This window comes from Dendrobates tinctorius, unplaced genomic scaffold (genome assembly GCF_039654945.1).
Source record: "Dendrobates tinctorius isolate UK_male_01 unplaced genomic scaffold, ASM3965494v1 ptg000093l, whole genome shotgun sequence".
Classification (NCBI taxonomy): domain Eukaryota; kingdom Metazoa; phylum Chordata; class Amphibia; order Anura; family Dendrobatidae; genus Dendrobates; species Dendrobates tinctorius.
Window position 1 is genome coordinate 18,554,205 of NW_027361761.1, and position 17,540 is coordinate 18,571,744.

The 17,540-nt window shown below is 48.1% G+C and overlaps 1 protein-coding gene across 2 annotated transcripts in view; it reads right to left on the reverse strand.

The window, feature by feature from the left end:
* LOC141098592 (cytochrome P450 2K1-like) overlaps nucleotides 1-17,540 on the reverse strand; it is an 88,276-nt gene that overhangs the window by 19,208 nt on the left and 51,528 nt on the right. For both annotated transcript variants that reach the window (XM_073586510.1, XM_073586509.1), the window contains one exon: nucleotides 5,918-6,059. In XM_073586510.1, the coding sequence (XP_073442611.1) occupies nucleotides 5,918-6,059 (142 nt within the window). The remainder of the gene's footprint in view (nucleotides 1-5,917; nucleotides 6,060-17,540) is intronic.

A 17,540-nucleotide genomic window follows, 5' to 3' on the forward strand; every position in this document is an offset into this window, starting at 1 on the left:
ACTCTAGTCCCAAACTCTTCTATGGACCCCCAGCTCTGCTGCCGGTCATACGTAATGACCTTCTACCAGGATGCCAACTGTCTAGCCTTGCGGCTAGAGGGCCCACTAGCATTGGTCCTGGCTCATCTCCTTCTCTCTTCCGACCAGTCTAGGCCCCCGGTCCACTCACTAGCTGCTGAATCCTGGCTCTCCCATCTGCAGTCCACAAGAACCCCAGAAGTGAAGGCTGTGGCCTGGGTTTGGACCTTGGTGTTTCTGGGAAGATAGCTGGTTTCTGTTGACAGGCTTCTGCCACCTCCATATGAGTAATATAATGCCGAAAAAATGTTTGAACGCCTTTTTGAAGTGTTATATACCACAAAAAGGTACCACAGAGAACATCATACTCAATAGATAAGTAATTGATTACAGAAACATTTTTAATGCTTTTTTTGTTATACACCACTGAAATTTACCCCAAAGCACGTAATACTATATAGATGAGTAATATAATATCATAAAAATTTTCAACGCATTTTTAGTGTTATATACCACAGAAATGTACCACAGAGCACATAATACTCTATGGATGAGTTATTGAAAACAGAAACATTTTTAAAGCTTTTTGGAGCATTATATACCACCGAAGTAACAAAAAGCCCATACTACTCAATGAATGACTAATTGAATGCAGAAAGTTTTTTTCAAGCTTTTATTGAGTGCTATGTAATATTGAAATGTAACAGCAAGGACAACCTCTGCAGGAGTTTGTATGTTCTCCCCGTGTTTGCGTGGGTTTCCTCCGATTACTCGATTTCCTCCCACACTTCAAAGACATACTGATAGGGATCGTAGATTGTAAGCCCCAATGGGGTCAGTGTCAATAATGTATGTAAAGCGCTGTGGCATTAATGGCGCTATATAAGTGAGTAAAATAAATAAATAAATATGGGTGAGAAATTGAATTCAGAATAAAATTTTAAATTTTTTTTTGAGAGTTATATAACACCAAAATCAGAAAGATCATAATAGTCTATGGATAACTAATTGATTCCAGTAATATTTTTCAATGTGTTTTTTAGTGTTACATAGCAGAGAAATGTACCACAAAGCTAGTAAAATTCTATGAGCAATTAATTAAAATCTGAAATATTTTTCAACGCCTTTTTATACTGTTACATTTTGCTGTTATATTGCAGACAGATGAATGACCCATAAAGTTTTTCAAGAAAGTGCAAAGCCAAAAAAAATCATAAGGAGGGTCACCCAGTCATCCATAGACCCCTGAAAAGCAACAACTGGTCAGCATCATTCGAATATTTTTAAAGTGTAGTTGTTGTACTTCTACACTCATAAAGGCTTTGCACAAAGTGAAAAGCCAGGGATAAAAGATTAATACAGTAATCCTCTTCAGGTGTACGTTTCTTCCTCTCCTTTTTGGGGAGGCTGGAGGGACTGCTTCCTGAAGCCTGATTTCCAAGTGCCTGGGCTGCTAGCAATGCAGATTCAGGTAGTGCCGGAGACTCCAACATATAGAAATGTGCGACAGCCCACTATGTCACCTGCACCATCGCCTTCTCCCACAGGAGGTGGGGAACCCCAAGGACAGTATGATCTCTCGAGGGTGGTAGCCCTGTCTTAAGCCGTCTTGAGGAGCCTCTTCCAGGCCTATTCATTTCTCAAGAAGGGTTTATCCTGCTCCCTTCCTTCTCGGATCACACCCAACCCATTTTGAGGAATGTGACTGTGGTTCCAGCCGAAAGCTCTTTGAGGTAAGTGTTCCATCACCGCTGCCTGCTGGTTGAATGAAATATAATCACTAGTCCAAAACTCTTCTATGGACCCCCATCTCCGCTGGTGCTCTTACACAGTGACCACCTCCCAGGATGACAACTGTCGGTACTTTGCAGCTAGTGGGCCTGCTAGCATTTCTCCATCCCTGATCCTGGCTTTCCTCCTACTCTCTAGGCATCGCAGTCTACTTACTAGTTGCTGGATCTTGGCTCTCCCATCTGCAGTCTGTAAGAAGCCCAGCGGTGAAGGCTGCGGCCTGTGTGCCGGTCTGAATGCAGGTCTTGAAGGTTTCGGACCACAGGCTCCTTCCACCCCCACTGTTGTGTCAGCTTACTTTGGCTCCGATATTCCTCTGGTCATTGCCTCAGTAGTTTCATGTGTTTCTGCCATCTTTGTCGCCCACAGAGCACGTAAAAAACTCTTTTTTTGGCTGTTATATAACACAGAAATCTACCATAAAGCATGTAATACTCTATGGGTTAAAATCCAGAAAACTCTTTCAACTCTTTTTTGGAGTGTTATATAACACTGAAATGTACCACAGAGCATGTAATAGTGTATGGATGAATACTTGAATACAGAAAAAAAATTCAACACTTTTTTGGTCTGTTGTATAACACCAAAATCTACCACAAAGCACATAATACTCTCTGGGTGAGAATCCACAAAAATGTTTCATTGTTTTTTTGGACAGGTATATAATGCCAAAATGTACTAGCGAGCACATAATAGCATATGGATAAATAATTGAATACAGAAAACATTTTCATCACTTTTTTTGACTGTTATATAATATTGAAATCTACCACAAAGCATGGAATACTCTATGGGAGAGTAATTGTTTCAATCCTTTTTTGGACTGTTATATAACACCGAAATGTACCACAGTGTGTATGTAGGGGTATTTACTCTGTGTGTACAATTACTGTGTGGGAGGGGTATTACTTTTTGTGGTGGGCATTACTGTGTGCATTTACTGTGTGAGGGGGTATTATTGTGTGGAGGGTATTTACTGTGTGTGGGGTATTTATTGTGTTTGTATTTACTGTGTGGGAGGGGAATTTACTGTGTGGGAGGGGTATTAATGAGCAGGGGTATTACTGTGTGCATTTACTGTGTGAGGGGGTATTGCTGTGTAGGAGGGTTATTACTGTATGTGTATTTACAGTGTGCACTTACTGCATGTCTCTACTGTGAGTGTGTGTGTGTGCAGCGGTATTTACTGTGTGCACATTTACTGTGTGGTGGGTTTTTACTGTGTGTGGAGGGGATTACTGTGTGGTGTGTATTTACTGTGTGTGAGGGGAATTTACTGTGTGTGGGGAACTACTGTGTATGTGTGTAATTACTGCTTGTATGTATTTATTGTGTGTAGGGGTATTTACTGTGTGTGCATATTTATTGTGTGGGAGGGGTATTACTGTTCGGGGGTATTACTGTGTGTATTTACTGTGTGAAGAGGTATTACTGTGTGGGAGGAGTATCACTGCATGTGTATTTACTGTGTTTTGGGGGTATTTCTGTGTGTGTGGGGGTTACTACTGTGTGTGGGGTATTTACTGCCATGGGGTAGGTATTTACTGTTTGGGGGGGTGTTTACTGTTTCTATGTGATCGCAGACTTCTGAGTTACCACAATACACACTGTCAGGATTCTCTGGTGCCGGTGATCTGCATGCGTACAGTCACGTGCTGACTAGACATGTGTGCCCTCACTCTGTAAGGAGGTGGCAGGGACCCTCACATGCCTCCTCTCCCCTGGACACTGTCCACATGATTGCACATGGCACCTCATTGTTTATTAATGTGAAAATTAATGTGTATGTACTGTAATGTCATGTCTGTCAAGTATTGTGTATAGACTTAGGGCTAGGATAGGATCTTAGTTAGTATAAGGACTGTAGGGGATTAGAATAGAGGGGTGCACATTAGAGATAGAAACTAGGATAGACAGGAGTGTTAGTTAGATACAGGCAGCATAGTGGTTAAGCAAATGGGAGGGGTCACAGATGGGCACTTCCTGAATAAAGACAGAGCCTGGGCAGCCTTGCCCAGGGCAGAGTTCATGCAGTAGTGAGTCGAGACAGATTGCTGGCAGTAGGGATAAAGCTGTGATGGCAGTAAGGGGCCCCAGGCAAATAATAGTGCATTCAGGCACCAGCTCAACAGGGTCATGCCCAAGAAGGATCCAGGGTCTATGACCGATGCGAGAGAAGCTGTGATGGCATTTCTGGCACCTTTCCCAATTGGAACTGGACAAGGGGCTGACAGAGAGCTGGTGACATTAAAGGCACAGATGGGACACGGACTGTCCAGAGATGTGGCAGGGATTGCCAGGAAAAGGAAGGCATGGACAGAACAGAGTTTGACTAGAGGTACTGCAGCGAATGCCAGGAGGAAAGAGAGAGAGATTACGGAAAGAAGAGTCAGTCTGGAAAGCAGGGAAAGTGAAGAATATGTGGCTCTGTGTGAATTGTGCTGCTCGTGTGATGAATATACTGCTGTCTAGTAAAATTAAGCTGTTGGAAAAAGACCTCATCTCTGAAGTGATTTGTGGAGCTCATGGATGCGGAGCAGACATGACAGCAGCTTAGGGGAATTTGACAGAGCCTGTAAGTGTGCTGTGGCACATGCTGCATATGCAGCAGAAAGGAACTTGCATTTCATCTGTGGGGCGCCAAGGTGTGGGAACAGACCAGCCTGTTGCCTCCCACCATTGCCGCCTTACAGAATCAGCTTAGTCGGCATGATTGCAATCCCTTATATGCAGAGAGCGGAGGAGCCTTGAAAACAACAAAGATGGCGACCGTTAGAGAGTTAAAGATGGCTCCGAACACTGACAGGAAGATGGCAGTCAGTGTCGCGAAAGCTGAGAGTGATGCCACCCACCGTGGGCATCCTAAGCAGAAAAAGGAGCAAAAATGGAAGAAGCAGTGGCCTGAGCCGAGCCCACATACCATAGTGACTGGTGCCTGCCTGGGATGGGCGCGGCAGAAGAGGAAGAAGCCCTGACCCCTGCAGCAGATTCTTGAGGAATGGGTAGGGCAGCCAGGAGTAGCTCCACCCAATAATAGGAGGAGCCCAGAAGAGCAAAACGGCATGTCCAGAGAAGAGATGCCATTGCCTGACCAGATGCAGTGAAGGAGCATGTCATTCTGCAGGGACATCGGCAGACAGGTCTGGGAGTAATCCATGTTCCAGACCAAGTCGGACCCGTGTCCTAGAAGCTGGCAGATGGAAGAGATGAAAGATTTGCTCCCCTTCTGTTGGCTAGGAAAGCAGATCGCTGGGAGCCCAGACATCACAGGTGCCGAGGAGCCAGAGCCGGAAGAGGTCATAGAGAAGCTAGAGGCTATACAGAGAAGAATCGTCGTGACTGTGGTTCCCAGCTCGCGCGGCTGCCATGAAGGACCGTCAAAGCCGGCTGCAGCTTCAATGAGTGGAAGACCTGCATCCACCTCAGTTCCCGCACCGACTCCTGCCCCATCACCTTCCCCTGCCCCTGCATCCTCCCATAATGCTGTCTAGTAAAGTTAAGCTGTTGGAAAAAGACCTCGTCTCTGAAGTCATTTTTGGAGCTCATGGAAGCGGAGCTGACATGACAGCAGCTGAGGGGAATTTGAGAGAGCCTGTAAGTGTGTTGTGGCACATGCTGCACGTGCAGCAGAAAGGAATTTGCATTTCATCTGTGGGGCGCTAGGGTGTGGGAAGAGACCAGCCCGTTGCCCCGATTACCACCCTGGCCACCTTACAACTCAACGAAAATGAATTGAGCAAGGCTGAACACATCTAGTTGGAATGTACAAACCTTATACTTGTGCAAGGGAGAATCATAAAAGTGTGCAGTGGATGTGCTGTGAGAAATCAGAAGCTGCAGTCACTTATAGTGACTGAAGGCTTTCAGCTCCAACATGGATGCACCCTTTAATTATAAAATGAAGCCTTGTAGCCAATCCTAATAGCATGTAATATTCTCACTGTCAGGATTCAGCGCCGCAAATTCCAACATGGCCGCGCCACTCATGCGATTTTCGTACTTACGTTCATGTGACAACTAACTTCTTATCACTCACTTAAATACACGCTGCACATATACCACATACTGTATACAACATTCACAACAAGCAATAATCATATCACCTTACCTTGTATTTCAGGATATTTCATCATTAGTAGAAGGGCCCATCTCATGGTGGTTGAGGTCGTCTCCATTCCAGCAGAGAACAAATCTGAAACAACAGCTGTTAAGTTTTTATCGTGGAAATACAAATCAGGATTTGGTTTCTCCTGAAAAACACAAAACGTAAAATATATCTATTAGGGAACAATGTAGACAAATATGAGAAAGACGTATATTTGATTCTATTTACTCCGCGTGTCTACAGTGAATGTCAAACTATTTCATATTTTTCGTTTTGGGTTCAAAATTCTTCTGATTTTCTTCTTCACATAACTTTAAAGCCGTTGGAGCATTGTTTGCTTGTAAATATCTAGCTTCAAATTCTCTTAAAGTCACGTTATAGACATTATTTACAAGTTTGTGAACCATTCAGGATTTTCCATATTCCTGTTTAAGTTTGACCCAAAACTAAATTTTTTTTATTGAGGAAAATAGTCCAATATAACGTGTCTTGTGAGTGGCAAAAGTGTGTGCACTTTTAGGATTAGCAGTTAAAGGGAATCTGTCACCCCTTTTTTCAAATATGAGCTGCCGGTACCGACATCAGGGGCTTATCTACAGCATTCTGTACTGCTGTAGATAAGCCCCCGATGTAACCTGAAAGATAAGAAAAATGAGTTAGATTATACTCACCCCAGCGTCCGTTTCGGTCCGATGGGTGTTGCGGTCCGGTCCGGCGCCTCCCATCTTGTAGCGATGACGGCCTCTTCGTTCCTGCCCATCGCGGCTCTGGCGCAGGCGCACTGCTCTGCCCTGTTGCAGGCAGAGCAGAGTCCAAAAGGGCAGAGCAGTGCACCTGCGCCGGAGCCCATGACAGGAACGAAAGAAGAGGATGGCATCGTGTGAAGATGGGAGGCGCTGGACCGTACAGCGACACCCATCGGACCGGACCCCCGGGTGAGTATAATCTAACTCTTTTTTCTTAGCTTTCAGGTTACATCGGGGGCTTATCTACAGCATTACAGAATGCTGTAGATAAGCCCCTGATGTTGGTACCGGCAGCTCATATTCGAAAAAAGGGGTGACAGATTCCCTTTAATTTGAAGGTTACACTACAGTGTAGTGCTTGCAATCAATAAGATGACAATGTAAACAGGTGACTGGGTGCAACATGCAGACAAGTTCAAGGCGGAAGAATGTAAATATAAGTCTCCTACTGTGGGAATAGGGAACGATGGTTTGAACATAAAGGATACATTATTCAATGGTAGGTGAAGAGTATACGACACTCCTGCTGTAGTGAGCGGTGCTCAAGTAAGTTGTCCAGTCCATATAAAACAAAAACAGTAGATCTCGGCACTTAAGTGAATTTGCAGAGAATGGAAATTCGTTTATTCAGGCAATCATGAAAGTTACACGGTTTTGGTTTTAAGCCAGGGTCAGACTTGCGAGTGTGATGCGAGAAACTCGTGCGAGTCTCTCACATCAATGCCTGGCACTGCCGCCAGCACTCGGACCGGAGTGTGCGGCTGCACAGGAAGACATGCAGCCACACACTCCGGTCCAGAGTGCCGGCGGCAGTACCGGGCATTGATGTGAGAGACTCGCACATCACACTCACAAGTCTGACTCCAGCCTTAGGCTTAGTTCACACTGGGCGTTTTTGCTGCTTTTTTACGCTAATTTTCAGCTGCTTTTTACAGTACAAGCAAAGCCCATAAGATTTTAGAAATCTCATGCACACACATTTGTTTTTTTGCCATCAGTATTTTGTGCCTTACGTGATTTTTCGGACATGGATCATGTCACTCCATTCAGCATTTTTTCAGCGTATTTTACCCATTGAATTGAATGACAAAAACGCATAAAAAAAGCACCAAAACTGCATCAAAAATGCCACCAAAAATGCAGCAGAACCTGTTTTTTTTGCCTCAGCGTCTTACCTGCCAAGCACTCAGGTTTTCCTGCAGGAAAAAAAATAACACAGCAATAACGCCCGGTGTGAACTAAGGCTACTTTCACACATCAGGTTTTCGGCATCAGGCGCGATCCGGCGTCGTGCCGGAACGCCGAATCCGGCAAATGTTTTGTAAAACCGGATGTGACGGATCCGGTTTTCTGCCGGATCCGTCTTGTTCTTGACAGACAAAACCGGATCCGTCTCATCCGGTTCATCCGTTTTTCTATCCGTTTTTCGACGGATTACGCCGGATCCGGTTTTTAAAAACACCCCTTGTGGCCTTCCGAACGGGATGGAAAACTATATATAGCGTGTTCCTACAGCCCTTCTTTGACAGGTTGTAGAGGAGAAAGTGCAGGTTGGAGAGAAGAGCAAGTTACTGGCGAAGATGGATGTTGTCATTGGAAATATTTTGAAGAATTTGGCGGATTTTACAGCGGAGGCGAATCGTTTGAGGGTGATTGTTCTGGAGAAGGAGAGAGCGAGACAGCAGCGCATCAGGCATCGTAGACGACGTTTGTGGATCCACCCCATCACAGCCAAGAGAATGACGCGTGGGGTCTATTCTACACTCTGCATGGACCTTCGACGAAACCCGGATAAATTTTTTGGATATGTTCGGATGAAAATGGAGAATTTTGATTACTTGGTGGAGCGCATTGCACACCTCATAAGAAAAGCGGACACCTATTGCCGCTTCTCCGTGTCACCCGCAGAGCGTCTGATGGTGACTTTAAGGTAAGCCACATTTATTGGATGTGCTCGCATCAGAACACACTTTCACTGCAATCTTGTTGGTGGTAGTTTGTATCTCCAAGTGTTATAGCTGAGTTTTGGTATGTAATGCTGTGATTTAAAACTAATTGATTGTTTTTTAATTCCCCACAGATTTCTTGCAACTGGAGAATCCCTTTCGTCACTGCATTTCCAGTACAGACTCGGGATTTCCACCATATCTGGAATAGTGAAGTACACATGCCGTGCACTGTGGGACTCCTTAGCTGAAGAGTTTTTACCAGAGCCCACAACAGAGAGGTGGATTGAAATTTCAGAAAAGTTTCAACAGATATGTCAGTTTCCGAACTGTTTGGGCGCTGTGGACGGGAAACATATCCACATTGTAAAGCCAGCCGGATCGGGATCGGAATATTTCAATTACAAGAAATATTTTTCAATTGTCCTCATGGCCATCGCTGACGCGGAATACAAATTTATTGCTGTTGATATTGGGGCCTATGGCTGCTCCAATGACTCTCAAGTTTTAAAACTGTCTGCCATGGGGCGTAAACTGTATGGAAACACCTTCCAGTTCCCACCACCTAGACCGCTGCCGCAAACATCTGGTCCACCTATGCCATTTGTCTGTGTAGGGGATGAAGCCTTCCAGCTGTCAGAACACCTTTTGAAACCGTACTCTAGCAGAGGATTGTCAAGAACAAAACGCATTTTTAATTACCGCCTCACAAGAGCAAGAAGAATGGTTGAATGTACCTTTGGTATTCTGACAGCCAAATGGCGGGTCCTATTGACTGCGATCAACCTCAAGACAGAAACTGTGGACGAGGTGATCAAAGCTTGCGTGGTACTCCACAATTTTGTTATCTGCAAGGAACCCATTTCCATTGAGGACACCTCTGAAGAAACCACCTTGCAAGATTACCATGACATTACCACTAGAAGTTCTGTGACGGTTTCAGTAATGAGGGACAATTTTGCACTATACTTTATGTCACCTCAAGGCAGAGTACACTGGCAGGATGACAGAGTGTGAAAGATTTGTGCCCTTAACCAAACTTGTGTACCTTCTGTACCAACAGTATATACCTTTGCCAACCAAAGTTGGCTATCTTGTCATGGTCTCTATTTTTAGCTTTAGGCCACAGGTGTGTACCTGGTTGTGTTTTATGCAAAGTATTTCACCTTTTAACAAAAGTTGTGTACATTGTTAGGAAATCACCAACAATATACACAACTTTTTAGGTGAAATACTTTGCTTCAAACACAACCAGGAACACAACTGTGGCAAAAAGCTAAAATTTACCCACAGTTATATACCTGGTTTTGAATACCTTTTTACCTTTTAAATACCCTGTATTTAACCTTTTTTTAAAACATATTTCGCCGCAGAAAGAAATGACAGACAACCAGTGTAAACAATAATTTAACTTTTATTTAAAATATTTTTTTTTGTAAACTGTTTTTAAAGTTAAAAAAACTTTTTTAATAAAGGTTTGAAACCAACTGGGCATTTTTATTACAAAACACATCATAAATCTGTGTAGTGTGGGGTGGAAATACTGCTGGAGGGGCTGCGGGACACTTCGACACTGGGAGTGTGGAGAGAGGATTGGGATCGTGGTGGGGAAGGAACAGTTAGAGGTGATGGTGTGGAAAAAGCTACAGAATGGGTGGACATGTGGGAGGCAGAAGAGGTGGTGGGCGGTGGAGTGGAGGGTTGGGCAGGGACTGTAGGAGCAGATGATGTTGATGGCAAGTTGTATGGGGAAGGAGTTTGGTATGGGGAAGGAGTTTGGTACGGGGCAGGTTGCTGGAAGTGGGGAGATGTCTGGTACTGGAGAGGTTGCTGGTACTGGGGAGGTTGCTGGTACTGGGGAGGTTGCTGGTACTGGGGAGGTGGATGGTATGTAATAGGAGGGGGAGGATGGAAAGTGGCTGGAGGGGGTGCAGATGTAATAGGAGGGGGAGGATGGAAAGTGGCTGGAGGGGGTGCAGGTGGAGGAACTACTGTGGTGGGAGGAGGAGGTTGGGAGGTAACTTGCTGGAGAGCACCGTGGCATGAATGCATTACATGCATCTGCTGGGTAGGAGATAGCGTTTCCATGCGCTCCACAACAGACCTGAAAAAGGTGTGGTTTGGCGAAGATCTTGCTTCTGAATGCATGGTTTGCAGAAGTGTCTTCACCTCCAGAATGCTGGAGTTGATCTGCTGAAAGCCTGCGGAGATTTGCTCTGACAAGACTTTTAGACAGTTCTGGAAAGATGCATTCAGATGCAAGAACTCTGGCGCATAAGTCTTTTCCTGACCCCTCTGCCACTGCCGCCCAGTACCCGCAGGTGTACTAGAGGTGGCAGGGGCAGAAGGGTGGGGTAAAGGGAAAGCGATCTCCTCACCAGCAGCTTCATGTAATGTAGGCGGCCACGATGCTCCTGTGCTGGTGGATGGGACAGATGGGTCAAATGTGTGGGAAGGCTGGTAAGGTGCAGATGTACCGGGGCAGTCGAAGTGTCCCTCGGTGCCGGTCTCCTCAGGGATCGCCTCAGAAGGGTCCAATCGTGCAGGCTCCCGAGTGCTGCTCACCGTGCTGTGGAATAAAGAGAAAAAAAAACAATTAAAATAGTGACATGGTATGGCCCTGGCTGAAAAAAAAAGTTACAGCTAACATTTTTTTTCACATGTGGTGTGTAATATTTACCTTCTAGTGACCATTGTTTCCCGGAGGAACGACAGGGCTTGTGCGTACTTGTACTTGCTCCTGCGTCCTCCAGATCCACTCGGGGCCCGCATCTCTTTATTGAACTCCTTCTTGAAACGATCCCTCACAGACCGCCACCGATTCACAATTCTGTTCCCTGAAACGAGAAAGGAGTGGTTAGTATACAACATCAGTGTTTCCCAAACTCCAGTCCTCATGGTCCCCAGGGGTCATGTTTTCAGGATTTCCATAGTAAATAGAAATCCTGAACACATGATCCGTGGGGACCACGAGGACTGGAGTTCGGGAAACACTGGTTTACATCAAGCAACCGGTACTGTATATACTTACGCTCTTTAATCTGGGCCCGCGCTCGAGGTCCTCCCAGCGGCCCACAAGGAGCGAACAGATTTCCTCCCAGAGTCGTCGGGTAACGATCAGGTCAGCGTGGCGGCGGTCAGCCATATTCCAGAGCGGCTCCCTTTCTCTGACGAGATCGATGAGGTGGTCCACATCAATTCCTCCATCCTCACCGTCAGAGTCGGGAGCACGCTGTGAAGGCTGTTAAAGAAAAAGACAAAAATAACATAATTAGCCTCCACAAAAGAAATGAAATAAAAAGTGCAAAAAAACAAAGCAAAAATATTTATACTTACACACTGGTGACCGCCGCGTTGCTGTCGCCGACGACCCTGGAAGGCACTGCGAGGACCTCTTGGCCGAGCATCAGATTGGGAAGACTAGAGAAGAAAACAAAAAATGTTATGTCTTTGGATGTAGGCATTTGTTTGCTGTGTGTGGTCTGCAGAACATTGTTTTCTATGTGTTGTGTGATGTTGTGTTTCTGCGTTTGATGCCAAAATCTTACCAATTGTGAGCCCACTCCAGGTGTCTGTCCACCCCTTCCTTCTTCTTCTGGGAGCTCCTCTTCATCTTGTGATTCCTGTTTTGAAATAAAAGGCAATGAATAGACATATATTACAGAGATGATGGATTTTGGAAATAAAAACTTACCGTCAAACGCTGACGATGCGAGGGAGGGCTCCCAGAAGAAGATGTGCTGTCTTCCTGCTGGCCAGACTCCATGCCTGTGGGTGGTGTTACTGCTGCTGCCAGTGCTGCCAGTGCTGCCACTGCTGCTGCTGCTGCATCTATTGGGTGGCTGTTGAATAAAGATAAACAAAGGGCCAATGAATATCTTGATATTCCATGGCCCTAGTTTGGAGGAATGGGGGATTTGATAATTACCGTCTCTCATCTGCTGCTGGACTCCCCTCCCGTTGTTCAGCATGCTGCTCCAATTGGGGTGGTGCTGATGGTGCTGCTGCAGATGTCTCCTGCCTTCTCCTGCGCCTGGTTGTTGTCTTGGGTGGCATGTTGGGTGTGGCTGAGGGTCCCACTGTCTTGCTTTTATATATGTCTTGTGGGCAGAGCTACTGAGCATGCTCAGACCAAAAAAAACGGATCCGGCCACCGGATCCGGCAGTTGCCGGATCAGGCGCATTGCGGAGCTCATAGGCTTTCATTGTGTGAAAAAGCCGGACACGCCGGATCCGGCGTGTCCGGCTTTTTCGCCGGAGACAAAAAACGTTACAGTAGCCATTTTTTCCAGGCGCCGGATCGCGACGCATTGCCGGATCCGGCGAAAACCGGATGAAACGCATGGCCATCCGGCTCGATCCGGCTCTAATGCAAGTCAATGGGGGGGAAACCGGATCCGGCATTGCATTTCGCCGGATCCGGTTTTTGTCAAAAGCGCCGGATCGCGCCTGACGGCGAAAACCTGGTGTGTGAAAGAGGCCTTAGCCTTACAGTCAGACCTTCATCAGAACTGTGGGGATTGTACAGAAAAAAGTGGGGATTATAAATAGACAAAAGGGGATCGAAAGTGATATGCATTATATAACGATTGTTAAGATTTCAAACCCACGTGACAGAGCTGCATCACTCGGTCACATAACGCGTGTTAAGGGCGTGCATTTGATGTAGGGGAGTGGGAGGATTATGTCATCGGGTAGTTCAAGCCCCACATAACAGTTCACGGGTGCCTGACTCCTCCAACTACTCTGTCATATACAAGCCCTCAGCATGCATCATGTGACGCAATGACGCAGCGCTGTAACGTGGGGCCTGAAACTCCGGTTTAGCGTTACTTAAACTTGAGCTAGCTACTGCAACACACAGCGCCATTCTACAGCAACGGACGTCGCACATACCAGCGCGGCTGTATGCAGCTATTCCAGTAAACTGTTGGCAGTCAGGTAATCCCCCTCATACCATGCATCACATATACTTAAGAGCTGTTATTATTCTGCTCATATCCGCACAAAGCTTGTAGGGGACCAATCACCACATACACACTTTCCTTTTTTCCGTCATTGGGGAAAATGTGGCTGCATAGCGCTATGCGCATGTGTGATTCTGACATCGCACTCCTGCCCCCCTGGTCTCCGGTGAGAAGAGAAGCGCTGTGGCAACGCACCTCCCGGTCAGGTAGGTATGTAAGTAAGTAATCCCCCGCCCTGCCGGCTGAGCCAATGAGCGGTGCCGCACGGGATTTGAATCCCCCACCAAGCCTCAGCCAGCGGGCGGCTCAGCCAATGAGCGGAGCCCCGCAGCTTTGGCAGGGGATTTGAATCCCGTGCCGCGGCTTGGCAGGAGATTCAAATCCCGAGCAAAAATGCTCATTTGCTCAGCCGGCGGGGGATATGAATCCCGACCGCCATATCCAAATACCCATAACTTGGGTGCAGTGGCGTAACTACAAAGTTATGGGCCCCGGTGCGAACTTTCAAATGGGGGATCCCCATGCCAAAATGCATGCACATCTCTGCTCCGTCCACCTAGTGCGCGTGCGGCTCCACTCCGTCCACCTCGTGCGCGCGCCGCTCCACTCCATCCACCTCGCACCCGTGCGGCTCCACTCCATCCACTTCATACCCATGCAGCTTCTCTCAGTACACCGCGTACACACGCGGCTTCGCTTCACACACACATGCAGCTCCACTCTGTACACCTCGTACACACGCGGCTCTGCTCTGTACACCTCATACACACACGGCTTCGCTCCGTACACTTCGTACACATAGGGCTCTGCTCCGTACACCTCATACACAAGAGGCTCTGCTCCGTACACCTCGTACACATGCGGCTCTGCTCCGTACACCTTGTACACACACGGCTTCGCTCCGTACACCTCGTACACATAGGGCTCTCCTCCGTACACCTCGTACACACGCGGCTCCACTCTGTACACCTCGTACACATGCAGCTCCGCTCTGTACACCTCGTACACACGCGGCTCTGCTCCATACACCTTGAACACATGCGGCTCTGCTCCGTACACCTTGTACACACGCGGCTCTGCTCCTTACACCTTGTACACAAGCGGCTCTGCTCCGTACACCTTGTACACACGCGGCTCTGCTCCTTACACCTTGTACACACGCGGCTCTGCTCCGTACACCTCACACACACGGCTTCGCTCCGTACACCTCGTATACATAGGGCTCTGCTCTGTAAACCTCGTACACACACGGCTCTGCTCCGTACACCTCGTACACATGCGGCTCTGCTCCGTACACCCGTACACATGTGGCTCCGCTCTGTACACCTCGTACACATGCGGCTCCACTCCGTACACCTCGTACACATGCGGCTCCGCTCCCTACCGTACACCTTGTACACGCAAGGCTCCGCTCCGTAGACCTCGTACACACAGCTCTGCTCTGTACACCTCGTACACACGCAGCTCCGCTCCATACACCTCACACACACGTGGCTCCGCTCCATACACCACACACACACACGCGGCTCTGCTCCGTACACCTCGCTCACATGCGGCTCTGCTCCGTACACCTCGTACACATGCGGCTCCACTCTGTACACCTCGTACATACGCGGCTCCGCTCCGTACACCTCGTACACACGCGACTCCGCTCCGTACACCTCGTACACATGCGGCTCCCCTCCGTACACCTCGTACACACTTGGCTCCGCTCCGTACACCTCGCACACACGCGGCTCCGCTCCGTACACCTCGCACACACGCGGCTCCGCTCCATACACCTCGTATACACGTGGCTCTGCTCCGTACCATACACCTTGCACACACAGGGCTCCACTCCGTATACCTTGTATACACACGGCTCTGCTCCGTACACCTCACACACACGCAACTCCGGTCCGTACACCTCGTACACATGCAGCTCCACTCCATACCGTACACCTTGTACACACAGGGCTCCGCTCCGTACACCTCGTACACATGCGTCTCTGCTCCGTACACATCGTACACACGCGGCTCTGCTCTGTACACCGCGTACACACGCGGCTCTGTTCCGTACACCTCGTACACACGCGGCTCTGCTCCGTACACCTCGTACACATGTGGCTCCGCTCTGTACACCTCGCACACACGCGGCTCCGCTCCATACACCTCGTATACATGCGGCTCTGCTCCGTACCGTACACCTTGTACACACAGGGCTCCGCTCTGTGCACCTCATACACACACGGTTCCGCTCCATACACACACGGCTCTGCTAAGTACACCTCGCACACACAGCTCTGCTCCGTACACCCCATACACACGCGGCTCCGCTCCGTACTGTACACCTTGTACACACAGGGCTCCGCTCCATACACCTCGTACACACACGGCTCTGCTCCGTACACCTCGTACACATGCTGCTCCTATAGAAGAGTTAATGGTTTGCTTTTATATCCCTTTAAATGCCTTTAAGACTTCAATTGCCTTTTGCCTAATATTGCTAGAAATATTCTTATGTAGACTATTAGTCTCTGTTTTCAAGGAAACTATACTTGTTATCATATTTGTTCTCCATAGTCAGTAACAACATGTTCTGGGTACATTGGGTGAGCCATGGGACTCACCCAATGGCAACATCGGTTGTAAGGCGGCGGTTGCCGCTGCCGAGGATATATCAGCGGTCGCAGCCTCCGCAGGGGCGGCCTAGGAGCAGGTGGCCTCCCTTCCCCCTGTTCTTCTGACTTCTTGTCTTCTTTCATCATGGCGTTCTGTCGTTCTTCCTGGCTCGGCCCCTTTCCCGCCACTGGCTTCTTCTGCCCCTCCTTCTGGGGGCGGCGTCTTCTTCCAGTGCCTCGATAAGAAGGCAGTATACGAACTCCTCGGGGGGTGGGCCATGTAGCTGTCACATAGTAATTCAGGCAGGGAAGGCCCAATACTCTTCGCAGTCTTTTCCTAGAACCTCGCATCTCTTCACGCCCTTCTTCTCCTCGCCAGCGGCCATTTCTAATGTCCATTTTACAGTCTATCAAATTAGGTCTTCTGCACATTTTAACAAGCTCAAAGTCTCACAAATTTCAGGCACACAGAACCCGATGGAATCGGGTCTCGTCATCCTGTTCGTGACGCCAAAATTGGGTCACCCTCCCAGGGCTGTGGGGTACTCGGTACCGGGCCGGTGTCAGTGGGACATGTCATGGCAGCTATGACCTGGTCCGTGGCCCTGGGCACCCAAATCAATGGTGGTTTGAGATATAGTTTATGTGATAGTTCGTGACGCCACCTGTGGTGTTTGGCAAGCAAGATGTTAAGCCAACGCTGCGTGCAGATCCTCTGGGGCTGATGGTATGTTGCAGCATAGATGGTGTAGCTCCCCTCAGGTGAAGCTGTGACGCCAGGGCAGTGTATAGGCGCAGGCGGTGTGAGGAATGTTGGTACCCAGATGTAGCAGTGCTGATGGTGTTGGTGCACAAATGAATGGAAGACACCAGGGCTTGCAGTTCCAAAGCTTTACTCACAGTTCGTGGTACACACTGGTGCCTGTCTCCGTACCGTGTCCTCCGGGGTAGAGACTCAATCAAGCTCCCGGGCAAGTCAGGGTTCTCCTCTCCAACACTCCGCCAACATGTACCTTTCCTGAACGACTCCTCTATTGCGCCTTTTAGTGTGAAGAGCTCCAGTACCGTGGCACTCTGAAGTTCCTCCTGTCAGATGTTCCTACAACTCTACTTGTATGACAGACAGCTGTAGCCTCTCTCGGGCACTCCCTTCTCCAGAGTCCTGGCTCTCTATTCAGTTGCTGTTGTGTCCCAAGTCTTGGATGGGAGTAATGCATTTACAGCCAACTACTCCACTGGTGTCTGCTGCAGAACCGTATATGTCCATACAACCTCGGGGACCGGGCCCCGGCCTTGCACTGAGAACCTATAGGCAGGGTTCCTCTTCCAACCCACAACTCCTCTCTGTTCTCCTACTCCTTCGTTCC